This window comes from Tetrao urogallus (assembly GCF_951394365.1).
Source record: "Tetrao urogallus genome assembly, chromosome: 6".
In the NCBI taxonomy this organism is placed as follows: Eukaryota; Metazoa; Chordata; class Aves; order Galliformes; family Phasianidae; genus Tetrao; species Tetrao urogallus.
This window is the reverse complement of record NC_136819.1, coordinates 46,207,534-46,220,166: the sequence shown is the minus strand read 5'-3', so window position 1 is coordinate 46,220,166 and position 12,633 is coordinate 46,207,534. Positions and strand designations below refer to the sequence as shown.

General features: G+C 43.1%; 1 protein-coding gene across 1 annotated transcript in view; it reads left to right on the top strand.

Moving 5' to 3' along the window:
* Window positions 1–2,768: 2,768 nt before the first annotated feature.
* Window positions 2,769–12,633, top strand: part of CLMN (calmin) — a gene marked incomplete at both ends in the record, with an annotated part of 66,447 nt that continues 56,582 nt past the window's right edge. Inside the window, one exon of the mRNA XM_079536839.1 lies at window positions 2,769–2,850. Within this exon, the coding sequence (XP_079392965.1) occupies window positions 2,769–2,850 (82 nt within the window). The remainder of the gene's footprint in view (window positions 2,851–12,633) is intronic.

The window sequence follows — 12,633 nt, the reverse complement described above, 5'->3', positions numbered from 1 at the left end:
AGAGTGATAAGTTGCCCATGAACTTCCTGTATATTCCCTGCCTTCTCATATGTGACCAAGATCTTGTTTTAATAAACCTGTTCTTATAGTTCGGTCCCTGCCAAGTGTTTACAGTGTTGCCCTGAGTAACGAGTCTGAGCCAGGGGACTTAATTAAACGTAACCTGCTTTTTCAGTTATAGGATGGTCCTTAAACATCAAAAGGCAGGCAAACTTTAATAACAGAATCTGAGATCACTTTTTGTTTAAGAGAAGTTCTTTACTCCTCACTGTATATAATCAGTTACTTTTTAGTAGGCGGATAATGTTTTCACAGATAATTTCCCACAAGCATTTACAGATTTTAGGACAAGTAGCATGAGTAACATAATGTTTGGAGATCTATCTTTATGTGAGAATCTCAGATTTCATACTTTCTTCCGGAGCTGATTCACAGACCACGTGTTTACAGGGAAGAACTTAAAAAAAAAAAAAAAGAGCTTAAAGAAAAAACATATTAAAACATCCTTACAGTTTCAGAGGCTAGTTTTTCATTTTGGAGTACTTGGTTCTGCAAATACTGCATTTTTTTTACAGCCATCTCAGTGGAGGTTCTATCAGTGAAGGTTTCAAGCTGGTCTGGGGAAAGTGCTGGGGAGCTGTCTGGGAGGGTGGGATGGGCAAAGTCAGGCTGCTGCCTTCCCAAACAGAGCTGCACTCTGCTGGGTGAGACTTTTCAAATTCAGTGTCTCGAACTCATGTAAGATGGAGTTGATGCAGCTCATATGAATGTGCTGATGAGTGGGCAGCCCAGGCAGTGCTACCTGCCAGACAACTGTAACTGCTGCCATTTGGTTGTGTTTTTCTCTGTCGGAGGACAACAGTGCACAGAGCTGGTGCTTTTCTGTGTAAAAAAATGTTTTAATAGCCTTTCTCTTCCCCCTCACCAGGAATTTAAACTTCCTTGTGCCATGTTGTTAGTCATTTACAATACCTTAAACAAAGCCTGACCCTGAGACCTGTGCAAGTCATAGCCAGCTGCTAACTGGCCTGAGGATGGCAGTGCACTGGGATTGTCATCAGCCATCCTGCAGAGCGGGCTGAAGGCAGCAGTGTGTCAAGCAGACCCAGAAAAAGGTGTGGAGAGCAGTAAATCAGAGCCATAACATCACACACTGGGCAGAGCTGGCAGTGAATGTGTGCGTTAGTGCTTCATCTTGCCCTTTACTCCATCTGCTGCACCCCCATGTGGGCTTTTCACTACCAGATGTTTTTGACCTTTCCATTTCTCCTCATCCATTTATCTCCACACCAGCTGCATTTCTGCAGCTGCCCACACTGCCCGCTGTAAGTGGAACATGTCTTAGTGGGCATGACGATGAGGGGCTGATGGTTGGACCAGATGATCTTAGAGGTCTTTTGCAAACTTAATGACTCTAAATGGAAACTGTGAAAACATATGGGGGCTCCTGGAGGCTGCAATGGGCTGTCCAGAGGGCTCCCGGAACATCAGCTCCCACTGTGTGCCCGTATGCAGTGACACCAAGCCTGGGCCACCCATCCTACGCTGGTAGCAGTCCTGGGGAACCTGGAAACACCAGCATGTCCTGGTACAATGTAAAGCCATAGCCTGGCACTGCAAATATGTCTGAGACAGCTGCACTTTCCTTTTCACACAATGTTTCCTCTGTTCCTCACTTTTGGGCTTGTAAACTCTTTGGCGTGGCACTCGTACCTTTTTACATTTGTGTGAAACTTTAAGGCTTGGATGTGTAAACAGTAATAAAGCTGAGGGCCACCCCAGTGCTTGTAGGCTGGGCTGTGGGATGAATGACTGCTGCCGCTTACAGCAGCAATAAACAGTTCCCTTATCTCTGGATGATTCTGTGTTTACCATCTCCACTTTACTTGGAAGGATGATGGAAAATCCACCTGATGGGGCTGTGGGAAGAGCACCATGTGTCCGAATGGTTGTGTGGGGATACGCAAAAACACTTCTAGCTTGAAAGAACCCCAGTCTCAGCTCCTAGTTTTATATTCAACTTCGTAGATCTCAGCTGTGTGTTTTGGTAGTCTAACTGGTGGTAATATACCAGTCCGACTGGATTGTGTCAAGTTGTTCTGTTCACATTAAACAATCTTCATGGTTTGAGAAGAAAAAGGCACAAGATTACAGACATTTGCATGCTGTAACAAAATGCTGTGTATGTAAAGAGGTGCTTGTGCTGCTTGGGAAGTTCATAGAGCGCATCTCAGTGATGCTGAGAAGTCTTGATAACTACCACTTGGGATGAAGAATGGTGTGAATGGAGATATTCAGAGTGAAAACTGAAAGGAAATTCGGCAGCGTAGCAGGCTAAAGGCATACACAAACAGCAAATCTATGCTTTTAATTGACAGCGGCGCTTATTTCACCTTCTCTATCGGACCCCTCCGCCGTTCCGAGTTCTTTCTTCCCATTCTGACGAGGGCGCAGGACAAGTGTTCGGGGGACGATCCTCCTCGCGTCCCCAGGCGCAGCAGCTGTGGCAAAAAAACCTCTTTGTTCGGGCCGCTGGGGGGGGTTGGGGGGCGGAGTGGCCCTGCAGTGCCCCAGGGGGCGGCTCCGGGGAACGAAGGTGGGGGCCGGCGGGAGGGAGGGAGAAGTGCCGCGGGGCGGGGCGCAGCGCTGAGAGGAGCCGCCCCCCCCTCCCCGCCCTCCCGCTCCGCTCCGCGCCCGCCGACGGTGCCGGTGCCGGTGCCGCCCGCTCCCGCCGCCCCCTGCCCGGAGCGGGCCGGCCCGGCTGCACCATGGCCGGGCAGGAGTGGGATTGGTTCCAGCGCGAGGAGCTGATCGGGCACATCAGCGACATCCGAGTGCAGAACCTCCAAGGTAAACAAACGCCCCCGAGACCCCTCCCACGCCGCCCCGCTCCTCTTCCTCTTCGTCTCCGTTTTGCTCCCCGTCTTTCCTCGTGCTCGGGGATCCGCAGCCCACCCCACGGCCGCCGGGAAAGAGAAGGGGGCCGGCGGTTTCCCGCGGCGGGGGTGCGGGGCCCGGCGTGGTGAAGGGGAGCAGCCCGGGGAGGCTCGAAGGGGTGCGGCCGAGCCCGGCCCCACCGCACCTGAGGGGCCGTCGAGGAACGGACTTCGCGCTCCGGCTGCCCTCGCTGCCGAGCAGGCGGTGCCGGGCTCGCCCTGCCTCGCCGCTAACGGGAGTTTCGGCTTCCGCGGGTGGGAAGAAAGCCGGGGGCAGAGCGGTGAAGCAGCCGGGGCCGCGCGGACCCTGTTGGCCCTGGGTCCCCGCAGCCGGAGAGGAAGGCGGCGGCTGTCCCGGCGTACGGTTGAATAGACGTGGGCAGAGCTCTGAAGAGCTCTAAGTCATCTCCGAGATACTCTCCAGTTCTGCCACAGGCTGTGCTGGTGGAAAGGATGCAAATATGCGGGCTTGGATGCTGTTGGTATCAGTCCCTCCAAAGTTATCTTTGCCCCTCACCGGCAAACTCTTTGTGATTAGCAGAAACTGATGGGAGAATTAAAAGCGTCTTTGGTTTATAGGCATGGGAGAACGCTCAGATTGGTGTGTTACATCAAACATAGTCAACAGCTGGCATTATGCTGCCGTGTATCTTCATGTCCCATAGAAATAATAGACTTGAATTATAGGTCATTATCTCTTCCTGTTTCTGCATAATGACATTAGAGCTCTGTCTTCTGGCGGAGGCAGTGCAGTTGTTGGAAATTAGTTTTTGGTTGGATTTGACTTAGAGTATGTATAGTTTATCAGGGGGGAAAGGAAAAAAAAATCCAAATTAGCCATTCTTTCAGCTCTGCAGCTAAGTGTGTATGGAGTGTGACCTGCATCTTTATAACTTCTGAAATACTGATTTCCAGTTGCTGGGGCTGGCAATTTTGGGTTGAAATCCCCTTGGGTTTTGACAGTCTTTCCTTGTAATATAATCCTAGATTTCTGACTCATGGTTCTGTCTCTTTTGATTCTCTGTGTTAGCATGGATGGCCTGCATTTGATATCTTGCGGTCAACTCTAGTGATTAAAATAGGTTTAATCCTTAACTCATGGCAATTTGGAAAGTGAATAGAAGTCTGTTCTTAAAATAAATAATAATAAAAAAAATCAAACCCGCCATGTTTTTCCCATTGCCTCTCCAGTCATTTATGTAAGAAGGAGTTAAACTCGTTTTCCTCTCTGGAACTTAGAATGCATTTATACAGAAGCATACAGCCATCTCTAGAACTCCTATAGTCCTGTAGGAGAAACGTCATCCTACAGGGCAAATTCCTTCGAATAACATTATGTTAATGAAAAGAACTTCTGTCCCCCTCTTACCATATAAGAGGAATTCCCAGAGATACTTTAGTTGACACTTTGTGTGCAAAACTGAACAGGATTTTTAAAAAGTTGCCTATTGTGGGCTATTACAGGAGAGAAAAGGCATTTGTTCTAGGGTGCTGCTCCAAAGCAAGTGATAATACATATCACTTACAGCAGATATGATTTGTAACACATAACTCTCACATTAACTTCTAGAAATGGAAAATGTTACAGATGGTGAGTCTGATACTCAGAAGAGTGTGATTTTTGTCATGCTGGAGCCCAGTGACAAGGCATGGTGCTTCTCTTCAGCATGCTTTCTTGTAAAATGGCAGCATATGCTTTATGTTCATATGTAGTAATTAAACTTTTTCATGCGTTGTAATTCAAAATGCATACTCCCAAAAGATTACAATCTGAATCACCATGAGTATCATTGTCAGCTGCAGAATCAATAATAGTTTTGATGTGCTAGAAAGTCATGAGTTTCGGATGAGAAGCCAGCTGGGGCTGGTGCAGTTTGCAGCAGCATTGCAGAGCTCCTGTGGGGCCGCATGAGATGGCCAGAGCTTATGGTTTGTCTTATTCCTGAATGCATCCTTTCAGTGGATGCTGTTGCATTTGTGGAGATGTTTTACAGTCTCTGGGAACCCCTTGGTGTGTCAGTAAACCCAAGATGCCTCCATGATGCACAGGGAGGATGTTGTAAGGTGAGGATGGCAGGCAGCAGCAAGATATTTTCAGATATGAGCAGCACATGATAACTCTGAGACATGTGCTGCAGGGATAGAAGCTGACCTCTGACCATCTCCTGCTGATGCAAGGAGCTAGCCTAACAGGGGCTCTTTTAGGTCTATAAGGCAGATGGAGACATTTCTGTCCTGCTGTGCCTGAGCCATCCTCTCCAGTAGCTGATGGAAGAATCAAGGTGACAGTGGCAATGGCATGAGAGCAGTACCTCAGGAGCCTACCCAGTATTCAAGTTTCTGCAGGCATCACACAACCATCTGCCATAGCAGTTTACCATATTCTTTCTGTCTCCTTTTTTGAAAGCTAGAAGTATTAATTTCTCTTGAAGAATTCTTCACCATGACTTAGCTAAGCTGTAGTGCACTGCTAATTTGAAATGCTATCTGAAGACAGCATATGTGGTTTCAGTCTGCTGCATATTCCCTCTCCGTGCGATAGCTCCACAGAACGCTGCTGAAGGATTCGGGATGTCAGTTGCTGGGATATGCTGTAGTGGGAATGCTTTGCAGCATTACGATCCTGCTGAACTCAGGAGTGTCCTAGGTGTGTGTCCAGGGGGGCACAAGTAGGCTCAGGAGCTATATATTTTGGCATAAAACAGATTGCTGCAAGTATAATATGGGTGTTTTTCTCAGCTTTTTTTTTCCACAGGAAAGCCAAAATTAACAGTGGTGAAATTTGCTAAACTGAGGGGACGTAGAGGGAAAAAAAGTTATGTAAATGCAGATATGGCTGGATATTTAGCCATGGGCATATGTTGATGGTCTTTTTCCATCATGAACTCAGATTTTCAGGTTTTGTTTTGTTTTTTGCTGTTTGTTTTCAGTGAAGGAAGTGGTAGTTCTGATCTGCCACAGGTAAGTGATGCTAAATTCAGGAGCATCTCTTCCATTTTGAACAGAGGTAATTTCGCAGAACAAAGTAGCCATCGCATGGAGAAGAGGTGAATATAAAGAGGGAATAAGCACCAGGTGTGCTGATGTGCAAACTGGGCTCCTCACTCCAGCTCTGTTTGGCTTGCTAAATGCATTTAATAAACTGATGCTCTTTACTCCTTTGTTCTGTTTGTATATTCTCCATAGTGAATTTCTCCACATACTGAGAGAAAAAAATGGAAAGTCTGTGCAGAATGTAGGAGTGCATCATCAAGCAGTGGAATGCTCAATAATTAATTTCCTGCCAGGAGATGGGATTTTTCTTTCTGTCTTTCTGTCTTTCTGTCTTTCTGTCTTTCTGTCTTTCTGTCTTTCTGTCTTTCTGTCTTTCTGTCTTTCTGTCTTTCTGTCTTTCTGTCTTTCTGTCTTTCTGTCTTTCTGTCTTTCTGTCTTTCTGTCTTTCTGTCTTTCATTACACCACCAGTGGGAACATTTTGTTGCAACACAAGAATATTTTAAAAATCTTCCTTATTGGAAGCTTGATTTAGGATCATCAAAAATATACTTGCTTAAGGTGAATTGTGCTCACTGGAAAGAGGTAACATCCTCAGTAAGAACTATTTTCTTTTAGATGATATTTTGGTCCTAAAGTCAGTACTTTTCAATAGTCCAAATGTATATACAATCACATTTCTTTCCTTATATTCGTTGGAATGAAGTATATAGAGGTGAATACTTGTATAGTCAGAAGTTTTTCTCATCTCTGAAATATGAGTACTGTTATCACCATTTAAAAATGACTGTGATTTGAATGCTCTTTTTTTTTTGTATTTGTAATAGAGCACATGGTCTGGGATGGTAGAGTCTATCAGGACTAGACAAGGAGCACAAAGTCCTGCTACTTGTCATTTTGGGGATTACTCAGAATTTGATCCAGATCCCACAGAAATCCATTGATGTATGTTCCCGAATTCCCCTGGATTTGAATACTTTTCCATGTCTCAGGCTTGCTGAGATGGTTAAGTGGCCTTGAAATGTATTTGGAGGGCTACACTGGAGCATGTTGTAGTGTTGTCAAACGAAGCAAAAATAGTGGTAACAGGCTGAAAGAAATGAAATGAGGAATACCAGACCCATACGCTCCCTATCTTTGCCCTGGTTTGTAACTTTGCTTTGCATTACTTTGTCATAAACTCACAGCACTCCCAGATTTTGCTTGCCTTCCCATTTGGATACATAAGATCTAGGCTTTTAATAAGCTTTGGACAATAATAACTTCAGTTGATATTGAAATGGATGTCAGCTTCCTTTGAGATAGCCCATCCCAAGGCCTATTTTTAAAGAGTTAATACAGGTGCCCAACTCACAGCAGGTAACTCTCTTTATGAGTGAACATATCTCTGTCTCTGCTTTTGGAGGCTTGTGCACCTCCAATAGACATCAGAAGGCAAATGCTCAGTCAGGAATTCTTGAATATATTTTTCTCTATATATTTTTCTTTCTGTATGAAGCATAATGATTATGACCATTACACTTAACTACAGAGGGTGTTGTGGTGTTGTTTTGTTTTGTTTTTGCTTACAAGATATCAGCAGCATTTGACCTGCTTGCAATAGTTTGAAACCCATAGAAATTTCATAAATGGAAGGAAATGTTTTATTTTTAAATGAATCCGTTTGTTCTGACAAAAGTAAGGTGTTGTAGCTCTCCATTGCTTTAACTCTTCTGTAACTTGACTTCATATTCAGCAGTATTTAATTCTGCTTGTAGGCATGTTACTTTCATTGGAGTTCCTTGTAGATTGAGGTGACATTTGTAGAAATAAAACTGCCTGGAGAACCTTAGATGAAGGAAGATGAACTAAGTGATGTTATGCTGTATACAAGTTCAGTAGACCTGGGAGTTATAAATGCAAAGCCCCAAAATGCAGATTCAGATCCAAGCATAAGAAACTAAAGATAAATGCTGGAAACAAAATCATTCTGATGGAGATGGCTTCTGTAATGGCACTTTCATGGCTTACAGTGTTTGTCAGCAATGACAGGAGGACTCCCTTCTCTAAATGAGGCAGCACTTGCAATGAAATAAAAGAGCAGTGAGAGGTAAGAGAAAGCACAGATTGCACGTTTCAGTGTGCAGTTTTAACAAGGTCAGTGCCTAATTTCTCTAACAAATTAAAGGTCTGGGTTCTCTGTCCCATTGCATGCATGAAGTTACGTCAAATTCAAATCATGCCCAATAGCTCTACAGTCAGACGAAACCATGCATTAGCACTTTGTCGTAAGAGACACTGTTCTTGTTTGGCCTCTAAGCACAGACCTGACTGGAGGCTGGGGGCTGATGCTTTCACACACCACCACATCGTTTCTTCCCTCTTTCCTGCCTTGGTGAGCTGCTGCTCAGCACAAAGTGTTACCCAGGACAGCTGATCACATCTCTGACCCTAACTGGTTGAATGGCATTAGTTTTAACATGGCAGTACTCAAAATACTGTATTCAAATTAATGCTGATTTAAAAAAATATTACATGCTTCTCATAGCTTCTGCTGTTTATTTTTTCCTTTGTCCACTAAGTTTGGACAGAAATTCAAACAATTTTCTTTCTCCAAGCTAATTTCAAGGTCATGTCACTTGTATCCTGACGTGTTTATAGCATTTATTTAGGAAATATTTCAAATGAATGACTGTTTCCTTTTTTTGTTTGAAAGATTGCTTTCTATTGGACTAAAACAACCTTGGGTATTTTAGCTTGTCACTGTCCATGTAAGGCACTATTTTCTTCTGTACTGTTCAAACTTGTTTTTGCAGAATAATTGCTAAGGTCATGTCTAAAAAAGAGCCAAATTTTACCTCTATTTCCATGCAGAAGGAAAAAAAAAATCTCAAAATGATGTATTCATGGGAAGAAATCAGCAGATAAGGAGTTGCATCTCTGTCAGTGCTGGTGTGGTGAAGGCTATCACAGCACTTTTTAAGAAACAACCATCTTTTTCTACAAATATCTTTACCTACTGCTCTATTTTTATGTCTCCCCACCCATTTAAGTGCAAGGACTGTAGGTGGAGGATTGTGGGATGGATTTTACTTCATTGTAATTGCTGCATGTTTCTGTGCAAATAACTGAGCCATGTTTTGTCTGCAGTTTGAGGCTTCATAGCCACAAACACAAATTGAAATCTGTATCTTCTGAGGAGGCTCATGGTAGCAACAGCCTGCGTGTCTCCAGGGCAAATGCCTGTGGACATGTAACCTGCAAACAGAATGGATTTATTTCTAAAACCAGAAATCCCATTGAATCTGAAAAGATGTTATCAAGAGTACTTAATAGATAACCCTCATCTCTGTACCAATTACTCAATTCGACAGCATGATTCACGAATTGTTAAAATAATAAATTACTTCGAGGGATTCTGTTAATTATTTCCGCTAATTCTGACATATGAAATAAGTATTTTTTGCACTGCAGTATCTTGAAATTTACTCCTGATATATATCAGTGTAATTCAGACCCATTGAGTCTATTAACTATGAGCTACTTTGTTATTTATACCTTTTGTGTGTTATTATCTTTTACTGTTCTTAGGCAGAGATTAAATGTTTCTTGATCAGTGTTGTTGATTTACTTCGTTATGGCAGTCAGTTTTCATGTTTTTATGTTTTCAAAATATAATTCCAGTTATTGCTTACTAAATAATGTTCCACAGAACTAATTTCAAATAGAAATATTTATATCCCAGCCTTTTTTTTTTTTTTTTTTTTTTAAGCCGTGTATCCCACTGGATTTTCTTCCTCTCCTAATTAGCGCTGGTGATGAGTACGTTTTTTTTTCCAAGTCCCCAGCAGAAAGTCTCTGCTCTTGGGCAGTGCCCATGACCAGGCCCATGACTGGTGCTCTGTAAGTCAGACTGAGCTGCTCTCTCAGTGCATCTCTGATAACGCTGCACACTCGTGAGTCCACAGCGAGCCTTCTCAGGTCAGGGATGCTTTACCAGGAATGCTCCAGCTAGATCATCACAGCACGGGCTTTTTAAGCATGGGGACAAATCTTATCTGATGGCAATAAATCATACTTGTGTGTACTGAAAATTTGTGATTTTCAGGGCTGTTGGACTTTTTATATTTGCATTGGAGACTTTGTATTGGTTGTGAAACAAATCTCAAGTGTCCAATTAGCCTCCATCATGGTGGATGCCATAGTGCCCTGTCTCATTCAGTGGGACTTGCAGAGTAGGTTCTCCATGCTTAAGCCATGCATAAGGGAAGCTTAGGTTTAGGTCTTGCACCCCTGATTCTCCTCAACAGGTGCTGAAGTAGCTCAGATGGTTTCTGTTCTTTGTTTCTTCCAGCCTGTTTTTTCTGTTTCCTTCAAGAAATTAAAATAAACAGTACAGTAGGTACCTTGACAGTCAGTCCTTTAGGTGTTGTTTCTATGTTGTGAGACATGTTCTGCTCCATCGATTCTACCTCTTTGACAAGGCCCTCAGTAAGCCTTGTTACAAGTGACTTCAGCAGCTAACATTTAGAATCATTGGGGAAATGTTTTTGGTCCCTGCCCTTGTTCTCCGGTTCCAGGTTGTGTAGGGAACTTCTCATCCCTGATGATTAATGTCACTGAACAACATTTAGTTCCCATTGCTCACAATTTTATACTTTTTCTTCTAAAGATCTCCCTGGAGACAGGACAAGGCATGATTTAAAGTTACAGAGAATCATACATACTTTAATTTCTGTTTATTACAAAGTAAAAGTTTCAAAGGGATGTAACACTAGTTAAAAAAAAAACAACACAAAACAACTTCTACTCAACCATCTTTCAGAAGTTAATGTATTTATTGACCTTGGCTGAAAGAAGACAGAAATAGTTTAAGCTGCATTTCTTCTCTTGAAAGTAGGTCTTTTTGATGTACTCAATGTTGGCCTTTCAGAACTTTAAAACATTGCCTGTTTATTAGAAGGATCAAAAAAGAATAGGATATTTAATTGTTTTCAGAAATCTTAAGAGGAAGCACCTTGTTTTGGCCACTAATACTAAGCAGTTACATAAAAACCTTCACCCATAATGCTGCAGTTGACAGTATCACTCATCTTGTGGTTATTTAAGAATTTGGAGGTCAGAACAGTGTGCCATCCCTGAAGTCAGGAAATGGTGGTGCCTCTGGAGATCACAGGAGAAGGGCAGGGTGTGCTTCACCATGGTCCTGGGAGTGACCAGGGGGCTGTTCTCAGTTGATGAGAGAGCTCCTGTAGCCACTGAGGTGTGGAGAGCTGGTACTCATGCGTCTCTCTCCAGGCTGATTTCAAAGTAATTAATAGCCAGTTATATTCAGGTTTTGTTTCAACCAGTCAGTTCTTGAGTGCCTTTCAAGTCCTTAACTTTAATTTGGTGGGGGTGTCTAAACATTGCCCACAGCTGGCTCTAGAGCAATTTTTTTTCATGCATCTTTAGTCCTTCGTTTTTATGCTGAGAATGATGAAAGCCATCTGCAGAGGTGGTCTGGATGCCTGCAGCAAGCTCTGATGAGACCTTCATGTTGCGTCACTCAAGCCAGCAGACAGTTTTGTCATTCAGGCTTTTAATTATGAACCAAATGTTCACTTGACCTCTCATACTCTCATTTCAGCAGTGAACCAAAACTTAGGGCAGTGACCGACAACAGAGCTGCTGCATTTTGGGCTCTGTGAGCAGGAGTTTCCGCTCATTTCATTTATTACACTAATGATGAGTTTTGGAACCCAAACTCTGTGGGGTTAAGCACAGCATAGTGTGCTAACATGGTGTCCATGTGACAGAAAAGTTCGCAGGGCTGCCTGTTTCATTTTGCCTCAGCAGTCCTGCTGGGTGTGTGTGTTCCTGTACGTTGCATTCCTAGAGATGGATAGGACTGTTGCAGAGGTGGGAGTAGCATTCAGGAGTCATGGTTTTACAGAGAGGATCACAGCTTGACTTCTTGTACTCAGATGGTATTGGTGCCTATAGGCTTTTTTCCCTACTGCTTTGTATTTGTCTTGACTAAAACTGAAATTTGTCCTTAATACATACTAACAATGAATTATTTTTATTTCTTTAGTAGTTGTATCTCATGTTTTTGATGTATTTGTCTGATTGGCTTCCCTGTTTAATATATGAATAAAGGCATATGAAAGCCAGAGGACTTATTTAAAAGTTATCCAGGTAGTGTAATGATGCTTTTCTGCGTATGAACATGGAAAGCTTTGGTGGAGCAGGCTTTGAGTCTTGGTCTTCTCTCTCCAGGATGCATATTATAATGATCTGACCAGTTTCCTTCTTTCACACTGTCTTTGCCTTTCCTTCACCATCTGACAGCAATACATGTCTGAATTGTAACCAGCTTATTGTCTTTAGTGAAATTGTGCAACTCACTAACATGATTCTACTTACCCAGCTCTCCTCCCACCATGTGGTGTTGCCCAGTCTGGCAGCAGGTGCTTTCCTTCTGGGTTTGCTCATACTTGTGCTCTCTCCAACGCACACCAGTTGGAGGGTCAGGACTAACTGAGTGCAAGCAGACATCATTTTGGCTTGGCTCATGTTTTTATAATGTAAATAGAACAAAATGCTTGTGGAATGGAGTCAGCATGCTTTATTCTACTTCATCCTATCTGGAAAGATGTATTTATAGTAATGTTATGTTGACCATCTTTCTGAGTTTCTGTTTTATCATCTTCAAGTAAACTTTTCCTCCAAGTGCTCTGGAAT